Here is an 18,847-nt window from a genome sequence, read left to right on the forward strand (position 1 = left end):
CCCAGAGATTCTACATCTTCCCAGCTGTTCTGTGTCTCCCCAGCTGTTCTGCACCTCCATAGGTGTTCTGCACTTTCCCAGCTGTTTTGTGCTCCCTCAGCTGTTCTACACCCACAGTTCTATACTTCCCCAGCTGCTCTTCACCCCAGATGTTGAACCTCCACAGATGCTCTGCATTGTCAACTGTTCTACACCCCCAGTTGTTTTTTTTACCACCTAAGTGTTCTGTACCCCCATCTGCTCTACACATCCAGGGTTTCTGCACCCCTCAGCTGTTCTGCACCTCTAGTCATACCGTAACCCCAGCAGTTCCATGTTACCTGTGGAAGATTGAGCCATCACCAAGCCCCCAGGTGACATCTCAGGAGAGTCACAGCAGCTCTGTGCAGGAATTGGGTCTCGGCCATGACAGCCCTGTGAGCTTGCAGAGCTAGTCTGCCTCTGGATTTCATGCTAATGAACTGTTAAATGTGATCTTCCTCAATGCATTTCCTCTGCTAAGCAGGCTCTAAGACTAAACTCTTAAGCCCATGTAAGTCAGTATTACCGAGGGCCCTGAGGTCCTCCTGTAAGAATGGTTCTCTAGCCAGCATTGTCACCAGTATCGACCCCTAGTTGGATCCTGGGTAAATCCACCCAGGGGTCAAGAGTAGACGGTCCCTCTGAGGCGCCACCAAGAACCTGCTCAAGAGGCCTTCATTTTGGGGGGTCCAGGGGCCTCAGGGATGTATATGAGCCATTTGCTGAAACAAAACCAAACCAGAAGCCATTTGCTATCATCCTGAGGAGGGGCAAGGATGCAGGCCCAGGAAGCCCACGCTTGGGACGTTTGTACAGGATCCTACTCAACCATCACTTTGGCGGCCATCACCTGCAAATCGCTCATGTCCCCACGGTGATGAATTTGATTTTTGGCATTGGGCGAGGCTTCTTTTCTCCTAGAAATGGCTTGATTTTTAATTTTGGTGTTTCTATTCCACTTCCCAGTTCCTGTCTCCATTGGGAGGATTGTGGTCTCCAATGTGACCAGCACAAGCTTCCACCTGGCGTGGGAGGCAGGTCTTGCTTTGGACTCCGCCTTCCAGCTCACTCTGACTTCCGCATGGAGCCCCACCGTGGTCCTGGAGACCTGGAACACAAGTGTGACGGTGTCGGGGCTGGAGCCTGGCGTCTTGCACCTGGTTGAGATCGTGGCCAAAGCATGTGGGAAAGAAGGTGCCAGAGCTCATCTGAAAGTGAGGACAGGTAATGGGCTTCCATTCGGTTTTTTGTTTTGTTTTGTTTTTTGGTTTTTGGTTTTTTTTGAGACGAAGTCTCACTCTGTCACCCAGGCTGGAGTGCAGTGGCGTGATCTCAGCTCACTGCAGGCTCTGCCTCCCGGGTTTACGCCATTCTCCTGCCTCAGCCTCCGGAGTAGCTGGGACTACACGTGCCCGCCACCACGCCTGGCTAATTTTTTTGTATTTTTAGTAGAGACGGGGTTTCACCGTGTTAGCCGGGATGGTCTCGATCTCCTGACCTTGTGATCCGCCCGCCTCGGCCTCTCATTTGTTTTTAAAGAGAGGAATAAAAAGTATGAAAAAGGCTTTCCGTGGGTTAAGGCTTAAGAGAGCTGGATTAGTTTGTGGGCTGCTAGGTGTCATTGTTCCTCTCAGCTTAGGGACATCTGGCTGGCTTCAGCAGGATGCAACGACGGCCAGGCAGGAGGCGGCTTATTCAGGAAAAGGCATTAGGCAACCCGCCGGCTCTGAGGCGGCGGCAGAGTACTGCAGACTGTGCCTGGTAGGCTGCGGGTGTGGCTCCCCTGTGTCCTCTTGGGGAAGCAACTCAGCTGTTGAGCTGCATCCACTCCCTCTGATCTCAACAGTCTCAGAGGACTTGGCTTTCAGGAAGGACATCAACCGACAATCGGCAGTCACACGGATGATCTGTGAGCAGCCCGCCAGAGCCTGGGGCCACAAACTAAAGAATTGAGCAATAATGAATCAAACATAGACTCCACTGCGTTCAAGCTGGGTGGTGACCATATTACATATATTTGGATGAAATTCCTCTTTTCTTTTCATTAGCGTTGCCACCTGGGTATTTTCTTATGTGTACCTTACCCGGATAGTCAAGGGCGTGTCTGATGTTGCAGGCTGGTTTTCACACCGTGGCAGTTTCCCGAGTGTTAATAGCAGTGGTCTGCACGGTGCGCACCCCTTGAGGGAGGTGTAAGATGGTTTTCACACCGTGGGCAGCATTGATAGCAGTGGTCTGCATGGTGGGGCGCACACCCCTTGAGGGAGGCATAAGATGGCCTATTGGGATGCAGTAATAGAAGTTGAGAACTTCTATGTCTGTGCTTTAAAGTACTAATCAGCCATGGCCTGAGAAATTAGAGAACAGAGGGAGTGCATAACGTGAACTGTGCAAGTTCACAAGCAGCTGGAGAAGAGGGAGATCAGTGCTGGCTGGATGGTCAGGCAGGGTGGCCCTGGGGTCTGAGAACCAGAGTTGGGCCGCTGAAGGTCTCAGCTGCTCTGGACTTGACAGGCTGCATGGGGGACCCCGAACATGTGGGCACGCTTATACTTGCTCTCACCTGTGCACCTGTCCTGCTACTGATGGCTTTCAGACTGGGTTGCCCGTGCCAGCCATGGAGACTGAACCAGAGGCCCTCAGGGGCAGCCACAAAAATGATCTCAAGGATGGAGAGTTTGGGGTTCCCCCAGGAATGCATAGCAGAATAGCTCTGTGGTTTGTCTTAAGCCCGAGTGAGAAGCTCTGGGGAGATGGACTCTCAGCCCCCTGAGGGGAGAGCTGTGTCTTTCTCCTTCACTGTCTAGAATGCCTCTGGCACATGGCAGGTGCTTCACAAATATTTGGTGAGGGACTGACTGAACACTGGAGTGGCTGCCATGCCAGGGCCAGGAGGGGGTGGCGACATTCCTGGACCACATTTATGCGCCATATACTCCTAGAAGCCCTCCACGGAGGGAAAAGATTCAGATGGAACAGATGATGCCAAAACAGGGACTGCCCATAGATGAGGGGAGGTGGGGCTGCTGGGGAAGGAAGAAGGGCTGGCTCTAAACAAGACCCCTGGGCACCCTGTGGCCCTGTGCACTCTGAGCAGAGGCCTGGCCAGGGCTCTAAGTCCTGGTCTACCTGGGACAGCCCAGTTTGTACCTGTGGCCCTGGCAAAGTTATTTAATGGTGCCTCCACATGCTTCAAGTCATGCCAGCTTGCTGGTAAATTGTTTGAATGCCCCAGCATGGGTAACGGCAGCAAGGAAGGAAGGGTGTGTGTGTTGAGGACACAGTTGCAGGGGCTGAGCTGGCTCCATCCTCTGGAAAGTTCTCCCACTGTGTTCAGGCTTTGTCCTGTGTCCTCTGGCATCTGATGGACTGTGTCACCGAGCCCTGGCACTATTCCTTCTTTCTAGAACACAGGGCGGCCTTGGTGTGATGCTCTTCACGGACATGAAAATACGCTTATTAATATTGAAATGTTACTTTGTTATCTAATACATTCCAAATGTGCTTATCCTCCATCCTGCAGCGGCCCGGAAGCTCATTGGAAAGGTCAGAATCGCAAATGTCAGATACTCAGAATCCTTTCGCAACGCAAGCAGCCAGGAGTATCGAGATTTCCTAGAACTGTTCTTCAGGATGGTGAGTTGGTGATATCAGCCCTTAATTCCTTTCAGGAGAGAAAGGGTGGAAGGCTGATAGAATTCTAGGTTAGGCGCGGTGGCTCACGCCTATAATCCTAGCACTTTGGGAGGCAGAGGCGGGCAGATTGCCCAAGCTCAGGAGTTTGAGACCAGCCTGGGCAACATGGCAAAACCCCATCTCCACCAAAAAAATACAAAAAATTAGCCTGTCGTGATGGCTCATATTTGTGATCTCAGCTACTCAGGAGGCTAAGGCAGGAAAGTCTCTTGAACCCAGGAGGCAGAGGTTGCAGCAAGCTGAGATCATCCCACTGCAATCCAGCCTGGACAAGAGAGTGAGACCCTGTATAAAAAAAAAAAAAAAAAATTCTAGTCTCATCCAACTAGGAATTTGACTTGTAGGTCCTATGAGCTCTTCATTTCTGAAGAAAGCCAGGACTATAAGTTCTGGCCTGGCTCCCTGAGTATCTCTGGATCTGCCCTGGCAAAGACACGTCAGCAGACAGGAGGCACAGCTCTTCCTCTGCTGCATTCTTATTTCACATGCTTTTCCGTCCAGTGAAATCTGTTTTTCAGTTGTGGAACCTATGAAGCAGAAAGTCCCTCCGTGTTTTTTTTTTTTAAACCTATAAAAAATGAGATTTATTTCATAGACCATAAAATCTACACTTTTAAACTGTACAATTCAATGGTTTAGACTATTTTGCAAAATTGTGCAACCATCACCACTAATTCCAGAACATTTTCATCACCCAAAAAGAAACCTCATTAGAAGCCACTCCCAGCTGGGCATGGTGGCTCACGCCTGTAATCCCAGCACTTTGGGAGGCTGAGGCAGGTGGATCACCTGAGGTCAGGAGTTTGAGACCAGCCCGGCCAACATGGCAAAACCCTGTCTCTACTAAAAATACAAAAATTAGCCAGGCGTGGTGGCAGGTGCCTGTAATCCCAGGTACTCAGGAAGCTGAGGCAGGAGAATCGCTTGAAACCAGGAGGCAGAGGTTGCAGTGAGCTGAGATCATGCCACTGTACTCCAGCCTAGGCAACAGAGCAAGACCCCATCTCAAAAAAAAAAAAAAAAAAAAAAAAAGGAAGTCATTCTCTTCTCTCTCACCACTTCCTCCCGCTCCTGGTAATCACTAATCTGCTTTTTATCTCTATGGATTTGCCCATTGTGGACATTTTACAGAAAAAGAATCGTACAATATGTGACTTTCTGTGTCTGGCTTCTTTCAGTTAAAATGAGGTTTTCGGATTTCGTCCACGTGGCAGCATGTGTCAGCACTGCATTCCTTGTTATGGCTGGGACATAACCCATGCAGGCTCATCCATTCATTCGCTGAGGGCACTGGGCGGCTCCCGCCTCTGTCTGTTATAAATAGTGCTGCGATGCCCCTGCCTCAGAGAAAGTTCTTTTCCTGCTCTTTCCTGCATTCCTCCCTGCCATCCCCTCAGCATTCTCTGAGACATTATCTGTTACCATTTAGTGACGTGCCTTCTTGTGGATTTTTTGAGGTAGAGGGAGTGCCCTTGTCATAATCTAGTGATTTTGTTTGCGTGGAATCTCACGTTGTAGATGTCTTGAATCTGGGAGTTTAAGGCTCAGCACAGAGAGGTATGACATCGCCACCTAGTGGCCTGTCATGCTAATATCGTACCAGGGCTGCAAACCCCAGCGCTTCACCCACAGATGAGAAGATTCTGCTGCCTTTGGGACCGGCCTCGGTGGCTTAGCTCATTCCCAGCTCCTGGTTTGTGCATTCAAGAGTTGTTGACGGCTTGATTAACAATATGGTTTGGTTAATAATGTGATTTCATTGATAAGGTAGTAGTAGTTACAACATTAAACAACAAACACCAAATCCTTCCACCTGGCTCTAGTGGTCAAACGAGGCAGCTCCATTTCCTTCCCAAGTTTCTTGATTAATCTTTCCTCTTTGAACCATTTCTTCCTTTGCCCATTTTTGGGGCTGTTGTTTTTCTGTTTGCCTAGAATTTCAGGACAGCAAATAATTACACAACTTAATCACAGAAGTAGGATGTTAAGAGAAATTTCGGGGGTTTCACCTGCTAATAACCGCAGACGTGGATGTCCAGGAGGTGTCAGCTGCGTGCCTCGGTCCCTGGCTCTTCACCACTTCCTAGCAAGGGGCCTGGAACTTTGCTTAGAGGTTGGTTTGAAATGCAGCTAAAGGTCACATTAATCCAAGACTATGACAGATTCCTCTGAGAGAAAGAGAGAGGGAATATCTGATTGTGAAGATGGTCACGACAACAGTCATCTACTGAGCCAACCCAGGGCAGCTGCACTCTCCCTGGGGTCCACAGACTCAGAGGGACAATGGATCTGTTCACCTTGGCGGCCCAGAAGCTGGGGAGTGAGTCCATGACCTGGGCCCTGAGCCACCGCCCCTGTGAGGACAAACCCTGGAGGTGCCCTTTCCATAGGAGGTTTGCATTGAGGATGATCGAAGCTCATTATAAGATTGTTTGCCTGTCTGGGTGTTTTTTGTTTTGTTTTGTTTTGTTTTGAGATGGAGTCTCACTCTGTCGCCCAGGCTGGAGTGCAGTGGAGCGATCTCTGCTCACTGCAAACTCTGCCTCCCGGGTTCCCGCCATTCTCCTGCCTCAGGTGTTTTGACCAAGATGGGTTAGTGTGGAATCATATAGTGTGTGATGTGTGACTCTGTCCAAAGAGACAGAGTAGAAAGTGGGGCATTTGGGGGCAGGAGCCCCCTGTCCTAATAGGGATGTTGGAAATGCTCACAGGAAGAGTCTGGGGACAGGCAGGGAGGGAGAATGAGAGGGAACATGTTCTGGAGTGTCAGCAGCAAAAGGGCTGTTCCAGAGAAGGCAGTGGGAGTGGTGTCCCTCCCCACGACCCCGCACTCAGCCTCCTGCCCTCGGTGGCTGCAAACCAGGAGTATTAGGTTCTAGAAGCCCTTGTGAGCCCCCAGCAAATTGTAAGCCCCACGAGGTAGGGTCTCTGCCTGTGTCCCAAGTCCTATACTTACCCCACAGGCATTTTTCTGAAGCTGTTTGCTGGTTTGGGGGGAAACAAGGGCTGTTCTCATATCACAGACACTCCCAGGCATTTGTGCTGGGCTTGAAAACATGGCAGACAGGAAAGGGGCCCAGAACCAACCCGTGGCTTTCACCTTTGTGCTATGGGCCAGCCCTGCTGCTGGGCAGACTGGCAGGAGGAACCGCCTTGAGACGGGCATCTGTTTCCTCTCAGCGTGGGGACCTCCTCACATGGCCTCTTTCCTCACAGGTGCAGGGCTCCCTGCCAGCCACGCTGCGTCAGCACATGGACGCCGGCGGGGTCAGGATGGAAGTCGTCGGCGTCACCAGTGGCAGCGTCGTGGTGGAGTTTCACTTGCTGATAATCGCAGATGCGGATGTCCAGGAGGTGTCAGCTGCATTCCTCACCGCCTTCCAGACCGCACCTCTGCTGGAGGTGATCAGAGGCGACACCTTCATACAGGGTATGAGAGGATGGGACTGAGCTTCTCCCATGTTCCGGAACCAGAGGCAGCCAGAGCGCAGCCACTACCCTTCGCTTTTGAAAGATGTTGTGTTGTGCCCATGTAGTCCTTCTTCCCCCGGAATTAGATGAAGATGTGAAATAGACAGGACCCTCTCTGTCCCTCTTATTGTGATTATAATTTTGTAAAAGTTGAAGTGTTGAAAACATCTTCGGGTAAACCTGCAGATGCCCAGGGGTGCTGCTTTCTTTTGGGGTCTACTGCTCCCCTGCTGCTTGTTTCCATGGGCTGAGGGCAGATGCATCCCTCTCTGCAACCAGACCCTCTCCCAAGCACAGTTCCCAAGGAGATCCCAGTAAAAATAATTAACGAGAAAAGCAGGGAGAAAAAGAAAATTTAGATTCTTTTCTCCTATCATACTTGAAAATAGATGATGAATGGCTTATAGTTACATGTATCAGAAACCAAAGACCTTTTAAAAATTGAAGATTAATGTTAATTTTTTAATTTTTAGAATAAGAAGGACTTCTCAAAGAAAATACGATTTTCAGAGGAAAAGGATGAGATACTGACTACATGCAGAGATAAATCAAAATAAAGGCACCATTTTAAAAAAAAGTAAACAAAAAAAATTCAATAATTTGATGAAGTGTTAGTATCCCAAATATATAGAGAGATCATACAAATAGATGATAAATATTAAGAACCTGATGGATAAATGCACGAAAGATCTACACAGACAAGGTATAAAAGAAGAAATATGAATGACTAACAAAGATGTGGTAACCCAAGACATCCCCATTAAAACGCGTTGCACTTTTTGCCCATCAAATTGCAAAAAAAGGTCTTTTTACTGCTGACATGAATACTGGTGAAAGTGTAGTGAGGCAGGTGTTTGCACAGATTGCTGGTGGCAGAAGGATTTGCTCACGCTTCCTGGAAACCAGTTTGGTGATATAAATCAAGCGCTTTCAAACTGGCCATCCACCTTGATTCTGAAATATCAGATTCTGAAATATCCCAATTTGATCTCAGTTTGGACCATAGTTTACATACAAAGATGTTCATCTTCAGTGTTACTTTAAAAGCAAAAGAGTTGGAAGTCCCAATCATCCAGTTACAGAGAAGGTGCTAAGTTACCAGGTGTCCCTGCCCTGGGCTGTTGTGCAATGATGAGAATCGAGGTTTGCGGATTTGCATGGAGCTAGGTGGTGGCAGAGGCAAGCTATGCTCTCAGAGCATGCCTGCATTTTAAAAGGCCGGAAGGAAATATGTCCACATGCCAACATGCCCCGGTCATGCTTTTCTGGTACTTGTCCATGTTTTGCAGTAAACCTGTTTTGCTGTCAATAATCAACCAAGCATCATGGTGAAAGGCAAATGGCCTGAGGGCCTTCTGCCCAGGGTTGGGCTTGCGGCCTGGTCTGAGGGCCTGTGCATCTCCTGGTCACTCCTGGGAACTGAAGGGTTGGCCCTCCTCTGCCCAGATCTCCCTCCCAGCTCTGGGCCAGAATCCTCTTTCCAGAACAGCCCCTGCAGACCTCCCTAGCCATTCCCAGCTCCACTGGCAGGAAGCCTCCTGTACTCTCCAGAACTGGCCAGCTTCACCGCAGTCTGCTTTGGCTGGAGTTTCCAGCTTTGTCTGGGAGATGCACTCTCCCCTGAGGCTTCTGTGAGCCCGCAAGCCCCCGGGGACGTTCTTCTGTTTTGTGTTCTAAATATTGGCAGATTACGATGAGTGTGAAAGGAAAGAGGACGACTGTGTGCCCGGGACATCCTGTCGAAACACCCTCGGGTCTTTCACTTGTAGCTGTGAGAGAGGAGCCCCCGATTTCCCTGTGGAATATTCTGGCAGACCCTGTGAAGGTAATGATGTCAGCGTTTCTTTTTCTGGAATACTATCTCATAATCAGTTTTATTTAAGGACATTCACGTGCAAAGGGCTTCTTGTCCCTATGAGGTCATATTTCTGTGTCCTGGGGAAGTTTCCTGCGTGTGATGTGGGTGCACGTGTGTGTGTGAGGTGTATGTGTATGTGTGTGTACATGCGTGTGCACGTTCCTTCCCATTCTTTCATACGTGTCCAGGCTTCTGGGCAGTGCCTTATCTCTCCGAGAGCTAGCTCTGATATCCATGAAGAGAAAATACACACGTACATGAGGTGTGAACATGCAGATGCTGAGCGACCGTCTTGTGAAACACGCAGCCGTGGGACACGCGACACAAGGGGAAGGTTTCCTCTCGGCCACTCTTTCCACTCAGCTCTTTTCCTGAAAAACGGGGTCTTAGTGGATTTAGCGCTGACCCCAAGATGCCCAGTGCTATCCAGGAATCTGCGTCAAGTAAAGGGAGGTGGACGTTTACACCAGTGAGGGCAGTATCCAGGGGGCTGTAGAACGTGTCCTGCTTGAGGTAGAATCAGGAAGCACAGAGGAGGCTAAGTTGCTTCAGTCCAGTGAGTGTGGCCGGGGAGGGCTTCCTGGAAGGGGTGTCTCGAAGCTGGTCTTAACGGACAGCTAAGACAGCACCCAGCGGGGAGGGCAGGGCATGGTGGGTGGGTGCCGTGGTGAGAACAGAGCTGCTGACGGGCATGATCTCACAAGCAGGTACCTGCAGGAGATGGGTGGCAGAGAGCGGGAAGCAGGCTGCCCAGGGAGGTGGGTGAGGCAGCAGCCAACTGAAGGCCTCAGCAATGGTTTGGACTACAGCCTGGAGACAGGAGTGAGCTGGGTGGAGCTGCAGGGTGCTGGGGCTGGGTGAGTCCCACTCTGAGATCAAAGAAGGCACAAACCAGGCCCACAAATGACGGAGCCACTGCTGAAGGAGGGTGCAGGGCACATGCGGAGCTGTGTCTGGGGTCTGCTGCCGTATAGACCAGGGAGGGAGCACCCCGAGAACGGGTGGGTGGATCAGAAGCCTTTCTGGGCCCCCTTGTTCTCCTAGGCATTGAAACTGAACCTGCTCTGGGGGCAAGAAGGGAGCTGGAGTGGGAAACTTGGGCACAAGGACCTCAAGAGGAGGCATCATTACCCCATCTTAGAGAACAGACTCAGGGCTCTGAGAGCAGGAGACTCACCCCGTGTCCACTGGCTTGGCACATCCCCGGCATCAGGTCCCTCGGTCCTTGGCCCTCGGGGGCCCATGGTGAGCCTGGCTCCCTGAGCTGGTGGAGATACGCAACACTTGCATGTGTGTGCATGTGTGCGTGTGCATGTGTGCACATATGTGTGTGCGTGCATGTGTGTATGTGTGTGCATTGCGTGTGCGTGTGCATGTGCGTGTATGCATGTGTGCATGTATGTGTGTGCATGTGTGTGTGCGTGCACACATGTAGTTGTGGCTGGAACATGCGGTTCCCAGGTGTGGCTGGTGCAGAGTGCAGGGCAGCTCCAGTCTGCTCCTTACTCCTGCCCCTCCATGCCAACCCCAAACACAGAGCCACTCTTTGCCTTTTCCTCCTTGTGCCTTGCAGGTGACTCTCATGGCAACGAAACCTGGGCCACCAGCCCAGAGAGGCCTCTCACCACAGCAGGGACCAAGGCTGGCTTTGTTCAAGACACCAGCCCCACCCCACAAGGCCTGCCCTGGCGGCTGAACCTGACGGGAGCAGTCAGGGTGCTCTGTGAGATCGAGAAGGTGGTTGTCGCCATCCAGAAGCGCTTCCTGCAGCAGGAATCCATCCCTGAGTCCTCGCTGTACCTGAGCCACCCCTCCTGCAACGTGAGCCACAGCAATGGCACACACGTGCTCCTGGAGGCCAGCTGGAGCGAGTGCGGGACCATCATGCAGAGCGTAAGGCCAGGAGAGCCAGGTTCAGGATGCACGCTAGGGCGCAGGGGGCTCTAGGTCGCATGGGCCTCTACAGGGGAGGGCCAGGCAAGACTCTACACCCCGAGGGGAACCCAGCAAGGGGGGTCAGGACAGGGTTGAGTTCTCAACCAGGGACCAGCCTGCACCCCAGAATTGGAAGGGAGCTGTGAGTCCACCCAGGAGGGACTCTGGTGCTGAGTGCTGGGGCAGGCTCCAGAGTCGGGGCTTAAAACTCCTCCCTGCACAGACAGGATGGAGGGGCAGCGGGATAGGAAGAGGCAGGAAAGCCAAGGAGTTGTGTGTGGATATGAGAGTGTGTGTGTGAAAGTGTGTGTGTGCGAAAGTGTGTGTGTGCGAGTATACATCTGTGCATGTGTGCATGTGTCTGAATATGTCTGTGTATGTGGGGGTGTGCATGTGTGTGAATGTGTGTATGTGTGTGAATGTGTGTACATGTGTGAATCTGTGTGTGCAAATGTGTATGTATGTATGCATGGCTGTGCTTGTATGTACGTGCGTGTGTGCATGCATGTGTATCGCATGCTTATGTGCGTGTGGGTGTGCATGCATGTATGAATGTGTGAGTGTGTGAATGTGAGAATGTGTGTATGTGCATGTGTGCATGAGTTGAGCATGTGTGGATGTGTTTGTCCATGTGTGTGAGTGTGTATGTATGGGTGTGTGTTTGGGGGGCATTGGGTGGCATTAGTCAGAACTCCCTGTTGGAGGGACTGTGTTCCTAGCAAACACTCTATTTCAGGGTCCTGGACGGGCTGCAGGGCTCCCAGGACAGAAGGAGCCCCAGGTAGGGAAAGCAGGTTTTCTTGGCCTGAGGCCTTTGCACCTCCGTGTGCACAGATGAGCTCCGGCATCTCCCCTTGCAGGTGACTCTGGGCCAGTGGGTCCTGGGTCTACTCTGAGCCTCTAGTGTGTGGCACCCACGAGGTGGCCGACCTGGCTCCAGGTCCCACTTCTTCCCAGGGTGCCCCTGTGTCATGGTGAATGCTCCCACGCATGCCCTCGTTCGTCCCCAACCCCACTTGGCCCCACACAGAACACAAAGGCTTCATGTTCAGGACCCTGCTGCGGGGACAAGAGGAGGGGAGAGCCAGCACCTTCCATCAGCTCAGCCCAGTACTGGGCACAGGGGCCTGGGCGTGCAGGGTTGATCAGGGAAGCTGCATGGAAGGGTCGGCGGCTTCAGAGGGAGCCCATGCCAGCTCTGGGTTGGGGAAGTGGCCTTCTGGGAAGGGGCTCGACCTAGAAAGAAGGCCAGCGTCGTTCCAAGGGTGAGTGAGAGAGCCGTGAGTGTATCCAAGGGCCATGCCAGGGACGGCCAGATGAGGGAGGCTGGAAACCGTGGCAGAGTTAAGAGTCTGCCCAAGTGGTTCTGGCCAGATGGGCAGGGATGGAAGGGTGGACTCGTGGGCAGGGTGGAGTATGAGGCCTGGTGTGAAAGGTGAGGCTGTGGATGGGGCTGAGCAGGGAGCAGAGTCTGGCTGGCCCAGGAGCTAGGGCCAGAAGGCTTTCCTAATGGGGACATTGTCCTCATTGGGAGCTAGGCAGGAATGGTGGTTCCTGGTCGTTGGCAGGAACTCTGAGCCCTGGGCTTCTGTCCCTCAGGGCCTTTGAACAGTCCAAGGCATTGCATTCTGAAAAAAAAAAAGGGATTGGGAGGTGTGGTGCCCTGAAACTGCTGTGGACCTGCCTGACTGAGAGTTCTACATTCTACATGCATGACGATGTTTAGTCCCTTAGCGACCCCATGGGTCAGGCAGCATCATCCACACTCAGCGGCTGAGCCCTGGGTGCTCAGCAGGGTCCATGGGAGTTCAGGTTCGAAGTCGCCCTGCACTGAGAAGCAGCCCCATCTCTGTGGCTCTGCCTCTTGAGAAACCTTGAGGGGGCGCTGCTTCTGGTTGGGGCTCTGGACACACTCCCTAGTGGGGACACGGTGGCCTCTGGCCCTGGGTGGGGTAAAGCTGGCAGATGAAACCCAGAGTCCGGCATGGGGTGTCAATGTCTGGGAGTCAACAAGGTGGGAACCAGGTGAACATCCTGAGCGGGAGGCTGGGACGTGGACCTCGGGGCTGAGTAAGGAGCTAGCCCTGGGGAGCAGAGGCCAGAAAGCCCCAGAGGCTGAGGGATGAGGTGGGGAGGTGGAGACATAAGGTGGTTCCATGGTGTGGAGCCTGCTTGGAGCCTGGAGCAGGGATTGAGGGTGGCCAGGAAGCTGAGGGATTCACATGGACGTGTTCGAGGACATTGCAGAGCACAAGCTTGCCTGAGAGGCGCAGCTCACTCTGCTGAGCTCATTCCGCTCCCTCGGGGGCTCTTCGGACCCTCCCTGGGCTGAAGGAGTGACCTGCACTGTTTCAACAGCTACAAAACCTTCCTCATCCCTCAACCCCTCAAACTGCACGACTTAAGGAGAACTGCCCAGAATTAGTTTACTCCCTCAGAGATTCTTAGACAGCCACCTGGAGGCCGGGCGATGGCAGCAGGGGGGATGTCTGCAAGGGGGATGGGCAGTGATCAGTGGCTCCTGTGGCTTCTGGCAGCTTCCGTGGTGAGGGAGGTCTGGGGTGAGAGGTGCACATGAGCGGGCCACTGTGGCATCCTCGAGCCTGTGCAGGGCTGTGGGGCTGAGTGGAGGGGCTGAGGGTGCAGGACACCCTGCCTGGTGCTCAGAGCACCACCCACACACCAGCAGCTCCAGGGGGGCGGCAGCGCCTCCCAGGGCTGGGGCCCCGGGCGGAGCCTGCAGCCGGCAGCTCCCTCTGTGTTTTTCTGAGCTAGACCCATGCTTGGCTTGATTATTAAATGCAGCAGGGTTTGGGGCATGTTGAAAGAAAAGGGAAATTTGTCTCTGATGAGTCACCCAGGCCCTGGAATCCACAGGAGCTCTTGATGGTTTTTGACACTTGTCAAAAACTAAGTTTCCCAGAAAGACTTATTTGTGCAACGGCCACAGAATCCACACAGGTTCAGGTTCTGCCTCCTCTGGTCCACAGGGAAAGGGCAGAGGCCGAGCCCTTAGGCTCTCTTGGGCGATTTATGGTTGGGAGAATCGCCAGGGTCTCAATGCTCCTGGGGAGAAGCTCTAGAGAAGAATCCCCATCCTCGGTCCCCCCAGCACCTAGAGCCATGGCTGACAGCAGGGCGTGGGGGGCCGGCTGGGGCCTGGGAGCTCCTCACACCCCACTTTGTGCTCAGAATGTGACGAACACCGTGGTGAGGACCACGCTGAGGAACGACCTGTCCCCGGAGGGCATCATCCACCACCTGAAGATCCTGAGCCCCATCTACTGTGCCTTCCAGAATGATCTGCTGACGTCCTCCGGCTTCACCCCGGAGTGGGGGTGAGGGAGAAATGCCCCCGCTGTTCCACAGCCCCGTGCCTCTAGAGCACCTGCGCTTTCAGAGTTCTTTAGGGTTGCAACCACTTAAGGACCCTTCCTTTGAGATGGAATATACAAATGGGTGTGGCTGGGCTGCTCCCCAACCTTTGTTCCCACTTCCCACTCAGGGCCAGCCAGACAAGGCCAAATACGTCCCTGGCCAACCCCATGGGATGGCCCCACTTCCAGTGAGCCACGGGCAGGCCCCCACCCACGGCCTCCACCAGACACCACTATTCCTATGCTAGGTGGCCCCCCCACCTGCCACTGAGTCTCCACCAACACAAGTGAGGGAGGCAACCCCTGGACCAGCCAGTCTTGAACACATGGCCTCCGTGTGCTCTCATTGGCAGTGGGGGATCTTCTCATTCATTTGCACGCTCCTCTGGAGCTGTGTTTTGGGGGAGAAGTGGGAACGAGAGGGGCCACGATAATGCACCTCCTGAAAGCCACCTCCTGCAAGCTGCTTCCTCTTGCAGGGATTACACCATCATTGAGGACCTCCACGGCGCTGGAAATTTTGTTACCGAAATGCAGTTGTTTATCGGGGACTCTCCCATACCTCAGAATTATAGCGTGTCTGCCAGTGACGACGTCAAGATCGAAGTGGGGCTCTACAGGCAGAAAAGCAACCTCAAGGTGGTCCTGACGGAGTGCTGGGCAACCCCGTCCAGCAACGCCCGGGACCCGGTCACCTTCAGCTTCATTAACAACAGGTAGGGCTCAGGAGTGCAGGCACCCCCATCCAGCAATGCTTGCGGCTTCATTAAGAACGGGTAGGGCTCAAGCGGGCACTGCCGTTGCCTGGCCTGGCTGTGTGGCTGGCTCTGGACTCTGCAGGATTTTCAGGCAAGTGCTGTCATGGACCTGGGTTTTGGGGAATAAATGAGGTGGCCGGTCCTCGACTCCCATGGAGCCTGTGGGATCTGTGAGCATTGTCAGATGTAGTTGTGAGCAACCTTACCTGAGAACAAGGACAGCAGGACTCGCTGACAAGCAAGGAGTCCCTTTTCCTCTCTTCTCAGCTGCCCGGTGCCCAACACATACACCAGCGTGATTGAGAATGGCAACTCCAGCAAGGCTCAGTTCAAGCTGAGAATCTTCTCCTTTATCAACAACTCCATCGTCTATCTGCACTGCAAACTCCGCATCTGCATGGAATCCCCCGGGGCCACGTGCAAAATCGTAAGTGTGTTTTTGGTTTTCTAAATGTTTGGTTGGATTCACATTGCTTATCGTTATGATGCAAGACTCTGTTAATAGCAGCCTGGGGCTCGAGTGGCTCGGGGCCGACCTCTGGGAGGAGTCGCTGTGCCTGTCCTGCAGACTCTGCGTCTGAAATGGTATTTCCACAGCAGGCAGCCCTTGCACGGAGGACTCATGTGAACTGGTGGGCATTTCCCATTTCTCAGTGGCTGAGCTAATTTCCTTTTAGAGGCCATAATGTTCAACCGGCTGTCACATCGGCACTGCCTTGCCATGATACCTAGTGCTTCTAAGGTGATTTTTAGGTGTAAAAATGTTTTTTAAATATTATTTTTAACCACATTGATGGAACATACTAAATATCAGCCACTCTGTTATTTAGTAAAGTTCTTTTCCCCTTTCCTTTCTTCAACATTTAGGCAGGGCTAATTTTACATTCCCGTTTCCTTAGACTTTCGAATTTGAAATAGGTTTTGTAATCCTGAGGTCTGAAAGCTGTGCTTTATATCACAGACAAGTACATGCGGTTCCCACGTGTTGGTCTCCTGTCGTCCGAGGCAGGGGACAGCTTAGGGTGCACACTGCTTTTTGCTCAGTGACCGAATGCTTCTCTCTCCTCGGAGGGAGTGCTTGTTCCTGCGCTCATCTGAGCACGCGTCGCAGAATGCGGCTGTTTTCCTGGGTGACCGAGCTCTAAGCGTCTGCGGGACGTGGATAGAGAAGCAACACAAGGAAGGCTGATTCTGTTCATGTCCGTTTTGCTCAAATGGTAGATCTTCCTGAGCAATGGGACAGAAGGAACCTCAGGTCCTAATGACAGCAGGCTGAGGGCCACACACGAGGAGCCTGCCCCTGGTTCCATCGGAGCCTCAGAGATGACAGACACACAGACGGCCACTGCCAGGCTTGGTCTCTGCAGGGAGTGGCTGGCTCTCAAGTTCTTTACAAGAGGATTCCTTACAAGAGGAGCGGCACACTGTTTTTTTCAAGCCCTTTTAGAGTGGATAGTGTATGAGCTTTCCAGGCTGCTGTAGGAACGTACCACAAACTGAACGGTTTAAACAGTGGAGACATGTTGTCTTGGTTCTGGATGTCCAAGATGGAGGTGTCAGCCGGCTGGTTCCCTCTGAGAGCTCTAAAGAAAGGATCTGTCCCAGGCCTCTCTCCCAGCTTCTGGTGGCCTCAGGCGTTCCTTGGCTGGTAGACGGCATTTGCCCTGTCTCTTTGCATCACCTTCCCTCAGTACACATCTATGTCCGTGTCCAAATTTCCCCTTTACATAGGGACCCCAGCCATAGTGGATTAGGGCCCATCCCAGTGACCTCAGCTTGATTATCTGTTTCCAAATAAGGTCACATGCACAGGTGTTGGGATTTAGGACTTCCATACCTTTTTGGAGGACATGTCGCAGCCCATCTCAGGCATCTAGTGAGCAGATCCTAGCATGTCACTGAGCCGGGCAGTCTTTCTTGTGAGGCGGAGGTGTAGAGGGGAGCAAATGGCTGCAGCAGCCTTTGGAGAACACGGAGGGACTCTTAGGGCTGTGACCAAGACACAGTCCTCAAGGGACCCAAGGAAGCAGCTCTAGGAACCAACAGCAGCTCAAGGGATCTCTTCCAGCCCTGCTGCCCTTTCAGGCCTCGCCCCCTTCCCCGCTGCCGCCTGGGCCTGCCTCTTGTTGCACCAGGACCCACCACCCTGGTCTCACCGGGTCTCCCACTCCTCTGTCTAATCTCAGCCCCCTTGCCTTGCAACTTCTAGCAGGATAAAATCGCATGAATCACATCAGCATCCTTGATAGTAGCTCTTTTCTCGTAAGTGGTGTTCAATTAATTTGATGTTTCTCTCCTTGGAAAAAACCAGAATTGCAATAACTTTCGGTTGCTGCAAAATAGTGAAACCTCTGCCACACACCAGATGTCCTGGGGACCCCTCGTCAGGTCTGAAGGTGAGTTGATGACTTGGTTTAGACAACAAAAGAAAAGATGCAACCAATTCCTTTTCACCAGCATATAAACAAAAAAGCAACTGTTTTGAAATGCAGAACTCTTGAGAGACTTCTAAGAGGCTTATAATAATAGAAATACTAATAGTTACTCTTCACTGAGAGCTGCTATGTGTCAGCCTGGCGCTACGTTCTTCACATGCAGAATGTAGTATGATCCTCTCAGCAACCCTAGGAGCACGACCTATTACTGTACCCATGCTACAGATGGAAACACTGAGACTTCAAAAGGCCAGGCACAAAGTTACATAATGAAATGTTTTGAGCTGCATAATATCAAGCTGGTGAAGTTTTCTGACACTGGGTAAATGATACACCCAGTGGGTTGTTAAGAGATAAGAACGCAAGCTATAATCAGACCATGTCAACGTGTATGTGTGTGCACGCACGCACAAATGCATGCACAAGAAAAAGCTATTTTATTCAAAAGATGCAAAAAATGGCATGTCTGTTCATCCTCAGTTTAAAACTTCCATCAGCCAATTACATTGCATGTATTTTCAAAACTCCACATCAATTTTCCAGAAAAACATTTTATTTTCTGTATAGTCCATCATCTTATTTTGAAAAAAATACATTGGTTTGGGGGAAATTGTGTGCTTTGGGTATTAAGAGAGACACCACTAGTTGTCCCATAGTATCTGTTCTCCTCCCCTTTCACAGGAATAGCGACCCCAGCTTTTGCTGGTACGTGGCTGCCAGGAATAAAAACTGTAATTCCAACCTGGCAGCTAAGTGCGGCCATGTAAGTAAGTTCTGGCCAATGAGATCTAAGTGGGAAAGTCATGTGACAACTTTTAGCGGTGCACCCTCCTTAAAAGACGTCTGTGCCGGTCCTCTGCCTCTTTCTTCTTTAGGGCGATGGGGCCCAGTCCGTGGAGGGATCCGGCTTCCCCAGGACACTGTGGGCAAGTGGCCAAGGCAGGCCTGGGTTCTGACCCCCCACTTTTTTTTTTTCTGAGACGGAGTCTCGCTCTGTCACCCAGGCTGGAGTGCAGTGGCGCAATCTCGGCTCACTGCAAGCTCTGTCTCCTGGGTTCACGCCATTCTCCTGACTCAGACTCCCAAGTAGCAGGGACTACGGGCACCCGCCACCACGCCCAGCTAGTTTTTTGTATCTTTAGTAGAGACAGGGTTTCACCGTGTTAGCTGGGATGGTCTCAATCTCCTGACCTCGTGATCTGCCCGCCTCAGCCTCCCAAAGTGCTGGGATTACAGGTGTGAGCCACCGTGCCCAGCATGGCCCCCATTTTTATGACAGAAAGAAGGAAACTTCCA

At 52.1% G+C, this 18,847-nt stretch overlaps 1 protein-coding gene across 1 annotated transcript in view; it reads left to right on the top strand.

The window, feature by feature from the left end:
- Window positions 1–18,847, top strand: part of LOC105472592 (uromodulin like 1) — a 69,566-nt gene that overhangs the window by 39,069 nt on the left and 11,650 nt on the right. Inside the window, exons 12-20 of the mRNA XM_024790027.2 lie at window positions 988–1,245; window positions 3,545–3,657; window positions 6,934–7,147; window positions 8,876–9,013; window positions 10,620–10,939; window positions 14,174–14,319; window positions 14,838–15,074; window positions 15,384–15,543; window positions 17,428–17,512. Coding sequence (XP_024645795.2) covers window positions 988–1,245; window positions 3,545–3,657; window positions 6,934–7,147; window positions 8,876–9,013; window positions 10,620–10,939; window positions 14,174–14,319; window positions 14,838–15,074; window positions 15,384–15,543; window positions 17,428–17,512 — 1,671 coding nt within the window. The remainder of the gene's footprint in view (window positions 1–987; window positions 1,246–3,544; window positions 3,658–6,933; window positions 7,148–8,875; window positions 9,014–10,619; window positions 10,940–14,173; window positions 14,320–14,837; window positions 15,075–15,383; window positions 15,544–17,427; window positions 17,513–18,847) is intronic.

This window comes from Macaca nemestrina, chromosome 4 (assembly GCF_043159975.1).
Source record: "Macaca nemestrina isolate mMacNem1 chromosome 4, mMacNem.hap1, whole genome shotgun sequence".
Classification (NCBI taxonomy): Eukaryota; Metazoa; Chordata; class Mammalia; order Primates; family Cercopithecidae; genus Macaca; species Macaca nemestrina.